We start from the raw sequence: 16,459 nt of genomic DNA, 5'->3' as shown, positions 1-16,459 counted from the left end.
TAGTACGCAATTCTCATATCGCTTTTAATATGCCTTCACTCTATAAACGATATATGGCCACTTTACCTTCCCTTGACCAACTTTATAGTATTGAAGATGACAATCGATGAGATTGGTCCTAATAAGGGCAAAAATACCGCCAATTTATGCTCACTTGGGAAATATGCTTGTTGAACCATCTCTTTTTCAAAGAATGCCCTATTCGAAGCCAGCTCCGCCCGAGCAGCCGCTTCTACAGATTTTGTCTTGATAGCTTCATCAACTTGCTCAAGACTGTAAAGTACTTGTTGACGAGTTTCTTCTGGCACCGTGATATCTTTCAAGGATTGTGACAACTTCACCAACGATTTCAAATTGTCAATTGAGTTTTGGACGTTTTTGTATACTAACACCCTTTCCAATGAATCCAATTTGATGGCCAATGATTGGTCCCCCTGAGGAAATCCTAGTAATTGCAATAATTGATTAGCAAAAATATTCATAATTGGAATCAATTCATCCACAGTGATAGTTGCATTACTCATTGATGGTAACCCTCTGTTATAGATCTTGAATCCACCCCATTGTGAAATCAAAAATGAATTGGATTCAGAATTGTCAATGAAAAGTGGTTGTATAGGGAGGAATGTAACAAAATTGATAGTTGGATCAATATCCAAGTTGACAAGATTCCATCCACCAAAATCAACAAATGTGGTTAAGTCGTCCTCAGTAATGACTCCGCCGGGGTAAATACCCTTGAGATTGGAGTAGTATTGAATCTGAGTTGTTATTGTAAATGATGTGATGTTTTGTAAATATGCAAGTACCGATTCAAACTCGGTAAGAGCTTGTTCTATTTGCCAGTTGATTTTCTTTCCATCCTCGACGAGTAATGAAAATACCAAGTTGTATTTGTCGTTGTAGGCGAATGAGATATCGGTTGTTGATTGACGATGTTTTAATGAGACTAAAGTATCCAATTCGTCTTTGAAAACTTGTTCAAATAGAGCTTGCTGTACTGATGCATCCACATCATCTTGAGGTCGTAGATTTATATTGATTGTTCTGTCCTTAGTGGCAACGTTAACCTCTTTGGCATCCTGGTGTACATTGACAATATACCTTGCATCGCGTTCTTCCACCACTTCAATGACCCAGTTTCGTTCCAAGTCTGGGTATAGCAGTTTGAACCCTGACTTAAGTTTATTTTCATCAATTGGTACATTCACGTGAATTGGTATTTTAAACTCCAATGTTAACAAGTCATAACCATTGATTTGATCGATAGGTAAATCAGCACGATAGATGGATGTAGTGTAAGTGAACAAAGGGTAACCAATACCAGTCATCAATACAATGACAATTAGCGTTATCACCCTCCGAAGCGATGCAATACTAGGGGACTCTTTGGACTCCCTCATTTGTTGGTGTAATGTCGTGACTAATCCAATGTTTACGTGTCAGTGTGTGATAATTTTTATTGGCTTTTCTCTCTGTCGCAAATTTTCATTTCGCAATCACTTCCTTTCTCTTCCATCACTTTATCATGTTTAAGAAACCACCACAGGTAAAACCAGCAGCTAATATCAAATCATCTGATCGTAGAAAACTCCTATCTACAGTATGCAAGACATATAACCTACCAATCGATGAGATTGCTAAAGAAGGATTGGACAATCTAGTGCCGCCAATCAGTAAAAAGGCAAGCTTCACATCACCAGTGGATAAGAAGTTATCGGGAACGATATACTTTGACTCCAACGAAGTCCCCTCTTGGTTTCAAACCAGAGACTCTCAGTTATATCCTTCGCTTTTCACATGTTGGAAATGTCCTTATATTTTACCCTTGGTCAAAACACATGAACCTGTGATTGGAGTGTTAGGTAAAGGGGCGGATTTGATGTTGCCGGGTACCATCCCGCCATTTGACGAAAGGGCAGTCAAGAATGCAGTTGTTGGTATTGTTTCCAAGGAGAAGCCAAATGTGATTATGGCGGTTGGGGTATGTCGTTTGAACTTGACTCAGTTTGATTATGTTGTCGGTAGATCAGGGATGGCAGTGGAAATAATCCATCATTTTGATGACGAATTGATGAAATTGAATAAGGAGATAGATGTGGTGATACCAGAAGAAGTGGATGCAGAAATACCAAAAGTTACAAAGGAAGAGGAGGAGGAACTGGTGGAGACTGATGGGGTAGATAAGGCGGATAGAGAAGAGCCAGAAAGTGAAATACAAAAGGAAGAAACCACCAGTGCCCAGCCAGAAGCAATAGAGACTGGAGAGGTCAAAACTGAAATTGAAAATGTTGCTGAAGAATTGGCGCAATTGACAACAGAAGAAGTAGACAATTTTTTTATTCGATCATTGCTACAAACCATCAAATTGGAAAACATCGAATTACCAATTAATGCATCAACATTTATGTCGTCATATATATATAAGAACTTACCTATATTAGGTTCAACATATGCTAATATCAAGAAAACATCATGGAAAAAGACATCCAAATTTCTCAAAGCAATGGCTAAATTATCGTATTTGGAAGTCAAGGGAAAAGATGAAGATTTATCAATAATCAAACTAATGACACGTACCAACCCCACAATTGAGAATTTTGTGCCTCACAAGATCAACAAGGTTAAAAAACCAACTTCATCGGGGTCGTCGGATGGTAATGCATCATCATCAATGATGAAGATCACCACCTTGTATAAACCAACAAGCAAATCACGCATGTTTTTCAATAAGCTCAATGCCGAATTTGATCATTTGTACACCTTGCCTGAATTGCGTACCATGTTCAACGACTACATCAAATTAGCCAACTTGGTTAACCCAGCCAACCCCAAACAAATTATAATTGATGAAATCATATCGAAACCAACCAACAAACCAATCGATTCACAAGCACCACGTGATCAAATATTCACTACATTCTTAACAAACTTCACACCTCATTATGCAATCACTTCGAATCAGTATAGCCATTTAGGTAAAGGAACACCACCAAAGATTCACATAGTTACTGAAATGAAGATTGGTCGAAAAGTAATTACTCGTGTGGGGAATTATGACAAATTTTTCATTAAACAAGGTGCTTTTGCTGAAGAGTTGCGAAAATTATGCTCTGGATCAACAACTATTGTTGATGATGAACAAGTTCAGGTTCAGGGACCACATGGAAATACAATTATCAATTTGTTGAAGGAGAAAGGTGTGCCTTTGGGATGTATTGAATTTGAAGATAAGGTGAAGAAGAAAAAGAGAAGGTGAAAGGATGATGATACTGTTGATATCAGCATAAGCAAGTAGTATAGATTATTTGGGTGTACTATCGTATTAGTCTATATAAAGTTGAATATACAAGTGAGTCATCTGGCTTCAACTTGAAGATTGCTGAAGTTAAGTTCGTAAGAAGCAATTTGCAATCGCTTTAACTGCTTAAAAAAATAAAAAATAAAAGAAATATTCTTCTAAGTGGACCACTAACACATATGAGAGTGTTTATATTGGTGTTGGCTTGTTGATGTTACATACAGTATACAATCAACCGAAGTTTGTTGGTGTGGGTAGCTTATTCGAAACGAGTAATTAATGCGGCGCAAAGTTCGCTTGTCCTCTGCTCACTTCTATGGTATACTAAAGCAAAAAGTGCACGTCCCAAGGGCTTGGTCAACAAGGCTTGGTCAACAAAGCTTGGTCTCTACTTTTTTAAATTCTCAACCAAAGTGTAAGAAACGTGTGTGTATATGTGTTGTTTGTGGAATTGAAATCGTAAATTGATACAATTTTAGAAACGTTTCAATTTAAGTTTTGTGTAACGTTGATTATATCTTTTGCATTATCTTTCAAAACATTGGACTAAACTTTAAAATGGCTCAACAATTGTCAAGACACATTGCAGTAATATAACAAGAAGCATATGTAAGTTATACTAAGAGGAGAGCTATTTATCATAATATTGCCGCAATTATGTTTATTTATAAGTATATATATCACTATAATAAAAGTACAAGTTTTTTTAAAAAGTGCCAAAACAAGAAACATCCAAACATTGTACTTTTTACTCCATTTTCTAAAACCTATTATCCAAATCTACTCTTGAATCACTTTAAGAACCCTTTATTCAAAATATCAACAATTTGTAAATCGCAATTTTTGATATATTCAGAATTATTAAATTTAAAATGCAAATTACTTCCTGTTGAAGTGGGCATTGTTGTGGATGCAGGTGGTATTGTTGATAAATTGGAAACTTGAGCGAATTGGAACTCTGGGGTGGCATTGTTCGTAGTAGCTGTAGTAGTGGTTGTTGTTGGAGTCGGAGTTGCATAGTTGGGATGATTGGCGTAGTTGGAGGTGGCGGAGTTATTTGTAGTTTGAAGGAGAGGTGGAGGTGGTGGTGCTGAGTGCTGAGTCTTTGCTAATGCAGTTGAAGAGATTGGATACGTTGATGGGGGTATTGTTGGTGGTGCACTTGGGAGAGCCAGTGGCAGTTGATGGCTATAGTTGTTTAAAGAATCTTGAAGATGAGTATAAGTGGGAACTTGTTGATTCAACGGTTTAAGCTTCTGTTGTTGCTTCTGTTGTTGTTTCTGCTTCTGTTGTTGTGATGATAGATTATTATAACCTATTGCTCCTGGAGCAATGGGGGGATTAGGTGTTGATGTAGATGATTCTGCCACTCCCTCCTCGTCTTCTCCTTTAATTGATGATGGAGTATTTGGTATAGGACCTGTTAATCCAGTTTTTAAGTTTTTGGGGATTGCCCGCAATGTATGAGAGGGATAAATATCAGTTGAAAGGGTTAATTTTTTCAATTTGGGATCATGTGATGGTATGCATACGATATAACCATCTTCATAATCCTCTTCCAATTGTCGCTGTTGTTGTTGTTGTTGTTGTTGTTGTTGTTGTTGTTGTTGTTGTTGTTCTAAGTCTGATGTTGGTGAATTAGTAGCAGATGCTGGGTTTGAATGTAATAACTTGCGCTTCTTTAAAGTTCGCTCATCATTATTATCGTCATCCCCATAATCACCATCAGAATTGATTGAATTGATTGTATCGTCATTGGTGACGGGTGGTAAAGTGCCATTCCACATTAATCTCTGTCGATTGATATTAGGATTACTCAATTGATAATACGAAATCAAATGGAAACGTTGTCCATCTTTAGTATTTAAACTAAATGATTGTTTAATTAATCCATTAAATTCTGGTTTCTTAGTAACCTTATTAATTTCTCGATATTGTAAAAAGTTTCCAAATATAACTTTTGAAGCTGACCACAATTTCCCATCTGTCCATCGTTTCATTCCACTTTTGGTCTCATTCCATATGAAAATACAGTTTGGTTTTATAAATCTCAGTCGTTCAAATGTAGTTAATCGACGATCTATTGTAGGTAAAATATTGAGTCGGCATGCTTCTAGTAGTAATAGAGCATCGTACAAGGTATATACTCTACCGAAATAAGTGACAAGATTCATAGTGACCGGGGTATGAGCAGGTGTGCCAGTGGTGGATAGACTTGTAGTTGACTGCTGCTGCTGCTGCTGTGGTTGTGGTTGTGGTTGTGGTTGTGGGGTTGAGATATGCAAAGCTTGTTGATCAGAAAGGTAATTAGACATAGTTTGTAGTACTTTTGTTGTGTAAATTCGTTGATGCTGTGAATGTATGTATATATATGTAATTAATTTGTGGAAAATGTCAAAAAATGCAAAGTTTAAAGCAAAGTCAACCAAGAAAAGTTATTGATGATAGTTACTGATGATATATTTGAGTAAAAGAAACTTTGGAAATAAAGGACTGAAAAAGGAATGTGATTAAGTAGCTATAATAAGTTCAACAGTATAAAGACCTGATATTATTATTATTGTTGTTGTTGTTGTTGTTGGTTTGTATTATAATATCTGGTGGAAAAGAAAAGGGAAATAGAAAAGGAAATAGAAAAGGGTCAAATAGAAAATATTTAAATTAGACGCTGAATAAAAGTTGCCAGATGCAGTTTATATGCATACTTCTGTATATATACCCATGTTACACATTTAGTTAGTTAAATAAAAGTAAATTAAAGTTAAAGTTAAAGTTAAAGTTAAAGTATTGTGTAATGTTCTAATTTTACTTTCTTAACCTAAAAACAATACACTAACAAATAAACCAATGAATATCCATGGAATAATAACAAACACACAAACACACAAACACACAAACAAGCAAGCAAGCAAGCATACAAATAAACGAATAAATTAGTGGCTTGGGCCATGGAATGGAATTTCATGATAAGAATCTCTTCAGTGTAATATTAGTTACTATTGTAGAGTAGACAATAGAGTAGAAACTAATACCTTCGTAAGTAAAAAAATAAAAATAAAAATAAAAATTAAAAAACAACAGAAACGAAATTCAGTATAATCTTACTACAACTAAATTACAGGTTGCATGATGCTAATATCAACTAATCTGAAGACTTGCATGTCCATTAGATAGAGAGAGTTGTGAAAGTGGGTGTATATATTATTATTATTGTTGTTTTATTGAAGTTTGTAGAATAATGGGTTCATATTCCTCAACAAAATATCATAGCACAATACAATACAATATCATAGTTCTAATATTTCTTAAAATTTCTTTTTATCTGCATTTCCACTGTTCTTTCGTAACAGACGTAAAGTCGTGCGAATAAGTCACAGAAGATGGTGCGTAATTTTAAGTACTCCTAAATATTGGAAGTAGTGTACTTTGACACAATTACACCCTTTCCTTTTTTATTTTTGTTTTTATTTTTTTAATTCAATTTGTGTCTGTCTGATTTGACCATTGCTATATTATTATAACAACAGGACTTTAAAAAGGTTTTCCTATTACCACCAAAGCACTTCAAAACTTATGGCTATTTTATACGGAAGAGAGAAACTATCTTCTCCTGCCCCCTTCTCATTTTGGTTGTAAGTGATTAAATAGAAGAGGGTTGCCGTGGTGAAATTGGAGCAATTATATGTCATTTCCTAATATTTTTGTTGTTGTTGTTGTTCTCCTATTTCGTTTCAAGTAACTGACGCTCTTTATTCATATTAAATATTTTTGTGCACCTGTATTAAATCGCTCTTCTGTCTATTACAAGTATACGTTCGTTCGTTCTCTCTATCTGTCTGTCTGTCTAGTGTTTGGATTTGGATATGTATGTGCATTGTATAGTACGTAAGTTTGCTATAGTGTATGATTGAATGTACCACAAGTTTAAAAAGTGCGGAGTTAATCCAGACATTGTATTACACTGGGGGGGTGTGTGTGCGCATGATGTAAGTTTGTTATTGTATTTTTGTGGTGTAATTAACTGTTAGACTGGAACAATCATAATCACAACAACAATATTAACATCTGTAACTTTGCACTTTGCACTTTACATTTACAGTTGGATACATAATACTTTGCACATAAGCACATATTATATCCTGTTATATATACCTCGTACATCTATAATAATCATCTCAAATATCAGATTCTCTATAGTTAATTTTCCGTTGGTCGTTATATTACTTTTTGATTCTGTTGTTGTCGTTTCTGGTTTTCTTCTTTGTTTTGTGATTCAAAAGAATAAAAAATTTTGAATTTAAATTCGTTCACTTTTTTTTATTTTTTATTTTTTCTTTGTTTCTTTTCCTTTTTTTTATTCAATAACAGTTTCTGTTCTATTTTATGTTTTTGCTATCGTATGAAGATTCACTAGCAACCTCCATCTAGACCTAATTGTTCTGTAATACTCTCCCTATCTTATGCAATATATATATATATTGCTTCTTTTATATTTGTGTTTGTACTTTGTTGTTTAATGTCTCATATAATATATGCGTAAAGGAAACTGGAAAAGAAAGGACGTGTACTGCACAATTTAAGGTTTTGTTACTACTATTCTACACAAAAGCTAAAGGGAGAAAGTTTAATTTTTGTTGTTGTCTCGTGTAATGCTTATTACCCTTATTATTATAAGAGGGTAGTGTATTACTTGCTAAATATATCTATAGAGGATGTTAGACAAACACGGATATAACGAAAAGACAACCAACCAGTCAGTAATAAATATTGGAACCCTACCATTATTGTAGTTGCTATTTGCCTCGTACAAGACTGAATCTTTTTCCTTAATCTGAAAGATATGCAGTTGCGGTAGTGGAGGAGAACTAACTGAAAGGTGTGAGAATTGTATTTTGCCACCTTTCAAGTGATCTAATGAAGGCAAAATTGTATTGACACTTCATCTACTCTCACTTCTTGTACGGGACTACGTCATCTTAAATTCAACTATAAAACTCTATCTATCTATCTATCTATCTATCTATCTATTATAAGCAGATTATTCTGTTTGTCTATATCTGTCGTAAAAAGTGTTTTTTCAGTATGATATGATCCATACGAACCCTTTTGAGATATGCCGTTTTAACTCTCGTAGAAGAGGTACCTCCTCAGATTAACCTCTTCTCCACGGTTTGTCCATATCAACCGTTGAAACCGTGATTCAAAGAGATCTTTATTTGACCAATGGGTTTTCCTTACTCGCCCATAAAAATTTATAAAACATTAAACAAGATTGTGTTGCAAAACAATTTCCGCCAATTTAGTGCCAAAAAGAATTCAAATGATGATTCCAAACGGCAAGTCAAAAAGTATAAGCGGTGATATTCACGAAAGCCTCAATAGCATCGATATTCCGTTGTATACGAGGCAATTACTACTACTCCATCTATAAAGTCAATGTACTTGTCAACTATTACCTACTGGCTGTCAAAAATAATGCGACACGAGAAAAAAATTGAGACACGACAAAAGACAAAAAAAAATTCACGACTGAAACTTTTGATTCTAAATAACACGATCTCCATCAATACAAGATAAACGTATATGTGATAGATTACATACCCCCTCCCCCCAGTACATACATCTTCAAGACGTCTTTACACCCCCTTTATCTATCATACTCTGTATGCATTCTTCATATACTCATTCATTTGATTAGTTTATTCTTTCTTTCTCTCTCCCCCTGACGCGATCTGTCGTGAAAATCACAATCAAATTTTTTTTTTGTTTTAACAACACCAACAAAACAGATCAAAAAAAAAACAAAAAAAAACACCTCACTAAGTACAGCCAGTTTTTTACAACCAACCAACCAACCAACCAACCAACTAACTAACTAACTAACTCACTGGATTCTCCCCCAACCCACGTCATGAACTATTCCATCGACAATAACGTATCTTCGTCAGCATTAAGAAAGAGGAAGATCCTCAAAAAGTCAATCAACTTTTCGATTATGATTGTTGGTGAAAGTGGTTCTGGTAGATCAACATTAATTAATACTTTATGTGGTGGCAATTCAATTGTTCCCACCTCATCAACTATAAATGAAGATCCGTTTACCAAGAAATTGACATTAAGACATGAAAATGTTGAATTGGAAGATAATGATGGACACAAGATTAGTCTTAATATCATTGATACACCTAATTTTGCTAATCAAATCAATTGTGGTGAAGATTTTCGGATTATTGTTGATTTTATTCGTCATCAATTTGATGAAGTATTGTTAGAGGAGTCAAGAGTTAAACGTAATCCTAGATTTAAAGATGGAAGAATTCATATTCTCATTTATCTTGTTAATCCTACTGGTCATGGATTATCGGAAATTGATGTTAAATTTTTAAAACATGTCAACAATTTGGTTAATATAATACCAGTTATTGCAAAAGCTGATTCCTTAACTAGGGAAGAGTTACAATTGAACAAAAGATTGATTTTGGAGGATTTAAGTAACTATGAAATCAATTATTATCGATTTAATGAATATGAGTATGAAAAAGATTATATTGATGACGAAATTATTGAGTATAACAAATATTTGAATTCTTTATTACCATTTGCCATTATTGGAGCCAATGAATATAAGAAGAACCCTAATCATTCTGGATTGAAAAATGGAGAAACTCCTCACAATGATGAAGATGAAGAAGATGATGCTGATGATATTATAAAATTACGTGTGTTAAACAAAGATTTAAAACCAATTAATATTGATAATCCTGATATCAATGATTTCACAATTTTGAAAAATGTCTTGTTAATCACTCATTTAAATGAATTTAAAGATATCACTCATGACCAAATTTATGAAAATTATAGAACTGAAGCATTATCAGGTAAACAATTCCAATACATGAACAACAATAATTCTGATGATGGAAGTTACAACACTTATAACAGTAGTAACCACAATTTAGCTGAAAGTCAATATGGAAATGGAAGTAATGGCCATGGGACTAATGGAAGTGGAATACATAATTCTCACCACCATCATAACAACTCCCATGGATCCCATTTTGATAAATCAATTAATGGTAATGGCACTGATGCGGGTACAACCACTGGTGGTGGTGGATCCGACTACTTGTTAAAAGAAGAACAAATTAAATTGGAAGAAGAACGATTAAAGAAATTTGAAGAACGTGTTCATCAGGATTTAATTACAAAGAGACAAGAATTATTAGACCGAGAAAATGAATTGAAGGAAATTGAGAAAAGATTACTTGCTGAAGGATTGAAATTGAATGAACATGGAGAAGTTGTCAAAGTTGAGGATTAGAGAAAGAGAGGCTATTGCTATATGTATCTGCTGTATCAAATTGGGTTATGCTTTTTTTTTTTATTTTCATATTTAAAGTCACATTGATTTGTCTTTTGATAGTGGATGTAGAAGCTTAGTACAGAAAGGAGTTAGTATCTACTAGCTTTGTTGTCTCTTTACATACGAGACAACAATTTAACGTGTACTGTAACAAATAATAAATGCGGATTAGGGCTCCCTAACGATTAACGAACAAATGCAAGAGCAGCCACAAACTGATCATCGTATCAACAACATTTCACAAAGAGTCGCAGTAGATAATCCACCACAATCCCCGGATCACACCACGGGAAGTTTGAAATATTCCAAAATCTGACTTCGTTGCAAAAATGTACTTGAACAAAGTTGTGTAACAAATTGAAACCACGGTTGGGTTTACTTGGGTCAACACAAGACACATTGGGCAAGATACGATACTATGCAATATTGTAAATGAATACGTACCTTCTACCACATAATTTGAAACAAACGAGGAAGATGAAGTTACGCCTTGTAAAGCCCTTCAACAGGTTACCAGCAAATTAGAAGTTAATGTGAAGCTACCGAAATTCCCTGGTATTTAACAGGTTACGAGCTCATCTACATTAATCACATACCCTGCATATACCACGATTTTTAATTCTGGATGAAGCAATTCGAACTTGATGGACAACAAAAAAACGGTGACATCACAATAACAATTTTGAATACCCATGTGGCTACAGCACCACCCGCCGACTCTTAAAACCGCTTATCACTTATTGTATACTACTTTTCAAGGAGTCATAAAACAATCAATTAGCCAATGACTTTGGAACCCGAGAGAACGATAGACAGTGAAGAAGTTGTGAAAATTCACTAAAAATAAAGTCTTTCTGCTTGCACGATGTAGTTGGCCATTTTAAAGCCCGGCACTAAACTCATAACCTATTCACTAATACAAGTAACTTGTTTCAACTTGTATAAATAATTCTAAGTATAGAGACTCTGAAGAGTTTTTCTACTCATAAAAGTTGGTTTTTGCCCAGATAAATAATCATTTTGACCCCTAACAACACAAGTTCTCGTATATTTACGATTCACACGAAAGGAGCACACTGTGCCGGTACAAGTGAAACAATAAGTATAGACACTAATCGGCGCCGCGCATTACTCACACTTTGACAACCTGTTTTGTACACAAAATTGCGCACCAAATGCTTAAGCTGTCATACTTCATAATCTATTAATAGATTAAGAGCTCGGCGTTAAAATAGTTTGTGTATGGTATTGTGAGGCATCCACTGGCATGATGCCCTAATTTCAATTCGGGTTTCTTTAGTTTACGAGACATATTAAAAGCCATCTGTGTCATTTCATGTACGGCAGAGCCGTTTCTCACAAGTACTATTGTTTCATATCTATAATGAGTAAATTTTGAGAGACTTTAGTTACTATCGGTACCAAACCTTTATGATTAACTAGTAAATATAGGGGTAATGATTCATGTTGTTGATAAACCTCATTAGTAGATATTAAGCTGTATTCATCACACCACTAAATTGAACGAAATTAGTACCAAATAATATATGAAGAACGCAAATATCATCGTCTCCACCGCAGCGCTTTACAAACAGAGGCGGGTACTTTTAATTTTCACTGTTGGTTCTTCTCCACTTTGTGATTTAAAAAACCTTCGTGTCGCCTATCTATAATAGCTACATTAAGCCGTCTAAAGTATTCTCAAACTTTATTCTGAAAGTGGACTAACCGTGTTTGAATTTTCACCACAGTTATATTCACAACTACTTAAATAGGGGTAGATGCTCTTTCCTTCTTATTCTTACTCTTGTCTTGGTACTTACTTGTATCAACTATGTCCACTTCATCACAACAGTCTACAGAAACCACTAGTGGCCTTCTCACATTTGGCCATTCGTACTACATAACCAACAGCAGAGGGGAATTGGTATCCAATGCTGCATCATTCACCAATGGAGGTAATGAGCCAGCTGGAAACAATGGTGGAAAGTTGAGCAAGTTATTGGTGTTGTTTTTCATGATTTCCAACTTTGTCGTTGGTATTGCGACATCAAATTTAAAGGATGCTTTGGTATGTGTTGGGGTCAGGGAGGTGGTAGAACCATTGCAACATGGATGCAAATGTAGCGCGTGGTCTACGAATATACATGGTGACATTCCTGCAAAAAACAAACCTATTAACTTCGGTTTTAGTTCCGGAACTGATGCTCAGTGCTAGAGAATAGGATAGATATATGTAAGACGAAAAATCTTATTAACCGCTAGCTTTTTTGGCCTAGTTGATGAAGACCCTCTAATTTCTTGAGAGGCACTGATCAACTGCAGACTTGAGAGAGTTTTGCAGAATAAAAATTTACACGTACTTAAGACCACACTTTGTTGACTTGAGCTGTAGTGATCATGGCGCAACCCTCTCCACACTCTCTTGTAATTAAGAACACTTGAAGGGGAAGTTAAGGAAATTTCATAAAGCCCTCGTCCTGTTCGGTCCTAAAAAGATCCGATGAAATTGACATCCTTTTCCTCACGAATGATCAAGTGCTTTAAAAACAAATAACATGAATCTTTCAATGAGTTGTATTACCCGACCTATCCACTCTTATCATGGATCATTTTCAGTCTTACCCGATCGGTATTAAAAATTAATTTAAACTGCTTGCAAATCCTCTTCCCAAAAGTTATCGCCGAGTTGTACTTATTAATCATGATGACTTCAATATAGTGCAAATGCCAGCCATACACAACACTGATCCCCACAAATCAGTTTGAGTGAGCATTTGGGCTTCCCCACATTGTGACGTTTGATTTTCTATCATGTAATAGTCAACTTTACGTCATTATTGTTGTCACTGGTTCTCTTTTACTTTTGGTGCATATTTCCATCTCGCTTTCCCTTTTCAGTAGGAATCTCATAATAAAAAAATTTCATTTTAATTAACACAAACAAAAAGTCAATAATAAAGCAAGCATCAATTCTAGAAATATATTGTTTATGTGTTGTGTTGGGTTAAACAAAAGTAAAACAATAAGGAAAATTTCGAAAATGCATCTTTATTGGAGAATTTATGCAAGAGAAGAAGTAAAGCTTTTGAATTTTTGGTCTTTTAAAGGTTATTCCAGTCTTTTATCTACCCCAGCTACTCTTCAAAGCATTTGATAATACCATCGCACAGCTACAGAGATGTCATCAACTTCATCACAACATTCAGGTAAAGAAGGCGCTTCTTTTAAAGAGAATGGCCACAAAGTATCAAAAGTTCATATTCATGGTGACGGAGGTGAATATGTCACTATAAATGGCCAGAAGTTCTATCGTCATGAGTTGATGGCAGCATTCGGTGGTACTTTGAATCCAGGTGTTAGTCCATATCCTGAAAACAATATTAATCCAGCTCCCGTTGGATTATCTGGATTCGCTTTGACTACAATAGTTTTGAGTTTATACAATGCACAGGCTATGGGTATCAATGTTCCAAATGTTGTGGTTTCATTGGCTTGTATGTACGGAGGAACAGTTCAATTCATTGCCGGACTTTTGGAATTTGTAACCGGAAATACATTTGGTTTTACAGCTTTAACTTCATATGGTGCCTTTTGGATCAGTTATGCAGCTATATTTATTGAAGCTTTTGGAATTCAAGAAGCATATGCAAAAGATCCTTCACAAATGGAAAATGCGGTTGGTTTTTTTTTAATAGCATGGGCTATCTTCACATTTATTTTAGTGTTGAACACACTTAAATCAACGATTGCCTTTTTCAGCTTATTTTTCTTCTTATTTATTACGTATTTGCTATTAGCTGGTGGTGCATTCTCTGGCCATGTTGGTGTTACTCGTGCTGGAGGGGTTTTTGGGGTGATTACTGGATTTATTGCTTGGTACAATGCATTCGCTGGTACTGCAACGAAGGTAAATTCCTACATTGTCGCCCATCCTATTCCGTTACCTGTTTACAAGAGGGACTAATGAGGCTGCCCTTTGTCCATGTGGACTGGACTGCCGTTGGAGGTATAATTTAATGTTAGAGAGACTTCAAAACAAGCATGCTTCGTAAATTGAGTAATTTCGTCTCTTAAGGCTAGTTCAGCCCAATATCTCAGTAATGCTAGCCTTCGCCTAAAATGGTGGGGTCCTATCGAAGTACTCAACTCGAGGTACGCTTGACTTGGAAACAAAAGATTACGAAGCTATACACTACAAAAAATCAGTCGATTACAAGACAATTTAACAAAACACTTATTAACGCAATATAAGTTTGATGATAACACAGAAAAATCATTGAGCCTTAACACAAATCGGAGAATATATCAATAAATAAGTTAAAAGACATGAAGTCTCTCGTGGAAAACAATCTTTGGACTCAAGCTATACTCGATTTCTAATGGTCCCTTCAATTCCTTTCAACAAAAAATTCAGAATAAGTGTAGGCACTAGCAAATGACTTAAACAAAATAGTGTAGTTATGTAATAGTCACTGATACAGTCCTTTGTAAATCTAAAATACACAAATGGTGACTTAACAATCACACCATTTGAAACGAATCAATCAGTGAAGTTTGACAATTTCCAGTAATGAGTTTTCACATCAAACTATTCTATCATAAAACGGCATTTGAATATCGCATACCCCACGCTACTGGTGAAAACAAACATGGTGGTAGGCACCTAATCACGATTTAGCGAGTAGTGTCTGGGTATTCAAAATTTTCGATTCTCGAGATTCTTTTCACTGACAACAGATTCTAAAAAGTCTTGTAATATGTTTCAAAACTATACTCTCTATACAGTTTGATATTTGGCTACAATTGCATCGAATATTTCATTCTTTGACTCTTCATCTTTAATCAATTCATGCTCAACATTCACCTTCTTCAACTCTGCTAACAACCCGTTGGTTTCTTGCCCGTAATTGACCAACCTATCCAATGTTATTTGATTAGCGATCAAATCAGCATTCTTTTCATCAGTTAAAGTTGATATTTGATCCAAGACTTCTTGTGCTTCAGGGTAATGTTTCAATTGTAAAGTCAATACCAACAATACTGTCAAGTTGTGAACTTTACCCTTGTTGTCATCATCACTATAACTATTACTCAAAACTTCGTCATATAATGAATAGCTATTGTTGACATTATCAGTTCCATTTTGAATACTGATATACCAACTCTCAATGATTTGGTAAATAATGTTATCGCGGGAAAAATCAGGAAACAGGTTCAACACTTTGAAAATGAAAGTAGCTTGTTTGAAATTCCCTTTAATGAAATACAATTGAATCAAAATTAAAAACACTTCAATCTCGTTGTACTTTTGTAAATTGTTCAATTTATCAATGTAATCAGTAAGGAACTTAATACTTTGATCTATGTCTTTAGCAAACTTAACCAAGTAAAGTGATGCCAATATGGCTTGTAATTCAAATTTAGCTTGTTTTAAATCTTCAAAGTAGGTAGAGTCATCAGTGCCAAAATCATGCAAGTCATTCCACGCTTGTAGTAATTGGAAAAACTCTTCATTGTCAGGAAACCTAGTTTTACCTTGTTCTATTAATTGTGATGCATCCTGATCTAAAGCCACTGTAGATCTAATTTGAAATTCGAACACTTTCAATTGATTCTCCTCGGAAAATTCCTCAAGTGAGTAAGATTTGACTTTGTGGTATTGGTTGGTGTAAAATTGGTATCTTATGGTGTATAATTCACCAGAGTCGGAAAAGGCGTCCATTGTGGGGGAGGGGTTGTGGTAATGTTGGTATCAAACAGGTGTTGTAGTTTCGTTGTCAAGTTTGAGTGTC

General features: G+C 35.0%; 7 protein-coding genes across 7 annotated transcripts; 4 read left to right on the top strand and 3 right to left on the bottom strand. All coding sequences in view use genetic code 12, as the record gives it.

The window, feature by feature from the left end:
- Nucleotides 1-62: 62 nt before the first annotated feature.
- On the bottom strand, nt 63-1,403 carry CORT_0B02570 (hypothetical protein; the record flags this gene model as incomplete). The annotated part of the gene is made up of 1 exon (XM_003867362.1): nt 63-1,403. One exon carries the CDS (start codon nt 1,401-1,403, stop codon nt 63-65), a length of 1,341 nt encoding a protein of 446 aa, XP_003867410.1.
- Nucleotides 1,404-1,528: 125 nt separating this feature from the next.
- On the top strand, nt 1,529-3,259 carry CORT_0B02560 (Tma64 protein; the record flags this gene model as incomplete). The annotated part of the gene is made up of 1 exon (XM_003867361.1): nt 1,529-3,259. The coding sequence occupies one exon, from the start codon at nt 1,529-1,531 to the stop codon at nt 3,257-3,259; it is 1,731 nt and encodes a 576-aa protein (XP_003867409.1).
- An 833-nt stretch (nt 3,260-4,092) lies between these two features.
- Nucleotides 4,093-5,616, bottom strand: CORT_0B02550 (Pth2 cAMP-independent regulatory protein; the record flags this gene model as incomplete). The annotated part of the gene is made up of 1 exon (XM_003867360.1): nt 4,093-5,616. The coding sequence occupies one exon, from the start codon at nt 5,614-5,616 to the stop codon at nt 4,093-4,095; it is 1,524 nt and encodes a 507-aa protein (XP_003867408.1).
- Nucleotides 5,617-9,212: 3,596 nt separating this feature from the next.
- On the top strand, nt 9,213-10,622 carry CORT_0B02540 (Cdc11 septin; the record flags this gene model as incomplete). The annotated part of the gene is made up of 1 exon (XM_003867359.1): nt 9,213-10,622. One exon carries the CDS (start codon nt 9,213-9,215, stop codon nt 10,620-10,622), a length of 1,410 nt encoding a protein of 469 aa, XP_003867407.1.
- A 1,876-nt stretch (nt 10,623-12,498) lies between these two features.
- CORT_0B02530 (hypothetical protein) lies at nt 12,499-12,882 on the top strand (the record flags this gene model as incomplete). The annotated part of the gene is made up of 1 exon (XM_003867358.1): nt 12,499-12,882. The coding sequence occupies one exon, from the start codon at nt 12,499-12,501 to the stop codon at nt 12,880-12,882; it is 384 nt and encodes a 127-aa protein (XP_003867406.1).
- A 963-nt stretch (nt 12,883-13,845) lies between these two features.
- CORT_0B02520 (hypothetical protein) lies at nt 13,846-14,631 on the top strand (the record flags this gene model as incomplete). The annotated part of the gene is made up of 1 exon (XM_003867357.1): nt 13,846-14,631. The coding sequence occupies one exon, from the start codon at nt 13,846-13,848 to the stop codon at nt 14,629-14,631; it is 786 nt and encodes a 261-aa protein (XP_003867405.1).
- Nucleotides 14,632-15,444: 813 nt separating this feature from the next.
- Nucleotides 15,445-16,389, bottom strand: CORT_0B02510 (Sec28 protein; the record flags this gene model as incomplete). The annotated part of the gene is made up of 1 exon (XM_003867356.1): nt 15,445-16,389. One exon carries the CDS (start codon nt 16,387-16,389, stop codon nt 15,445-15,447), a length of 945 nt encoding a protein of 314 aa, XP_003867404.1.
- Nucleotides 16,390-16,459: the final 70 nt, after the last annotated feature.

Source organism: Candida orthopsilosis (genome assembly GCF_000315875.1).
Source record: "Candida orthopsilosis Co 90-125, chromosome 2 draft sequence".
Lineage (NCBI taxonomy): Eukaryota > Fungi > Ascomycota > Pichiomycetes > Serinales > Debaryomycetaceae > Lodderomyces > Lodderomyces orthopsilosis.
This window is presented reverse-complemented; position numbering and strand designations above follow the sequence as displayed.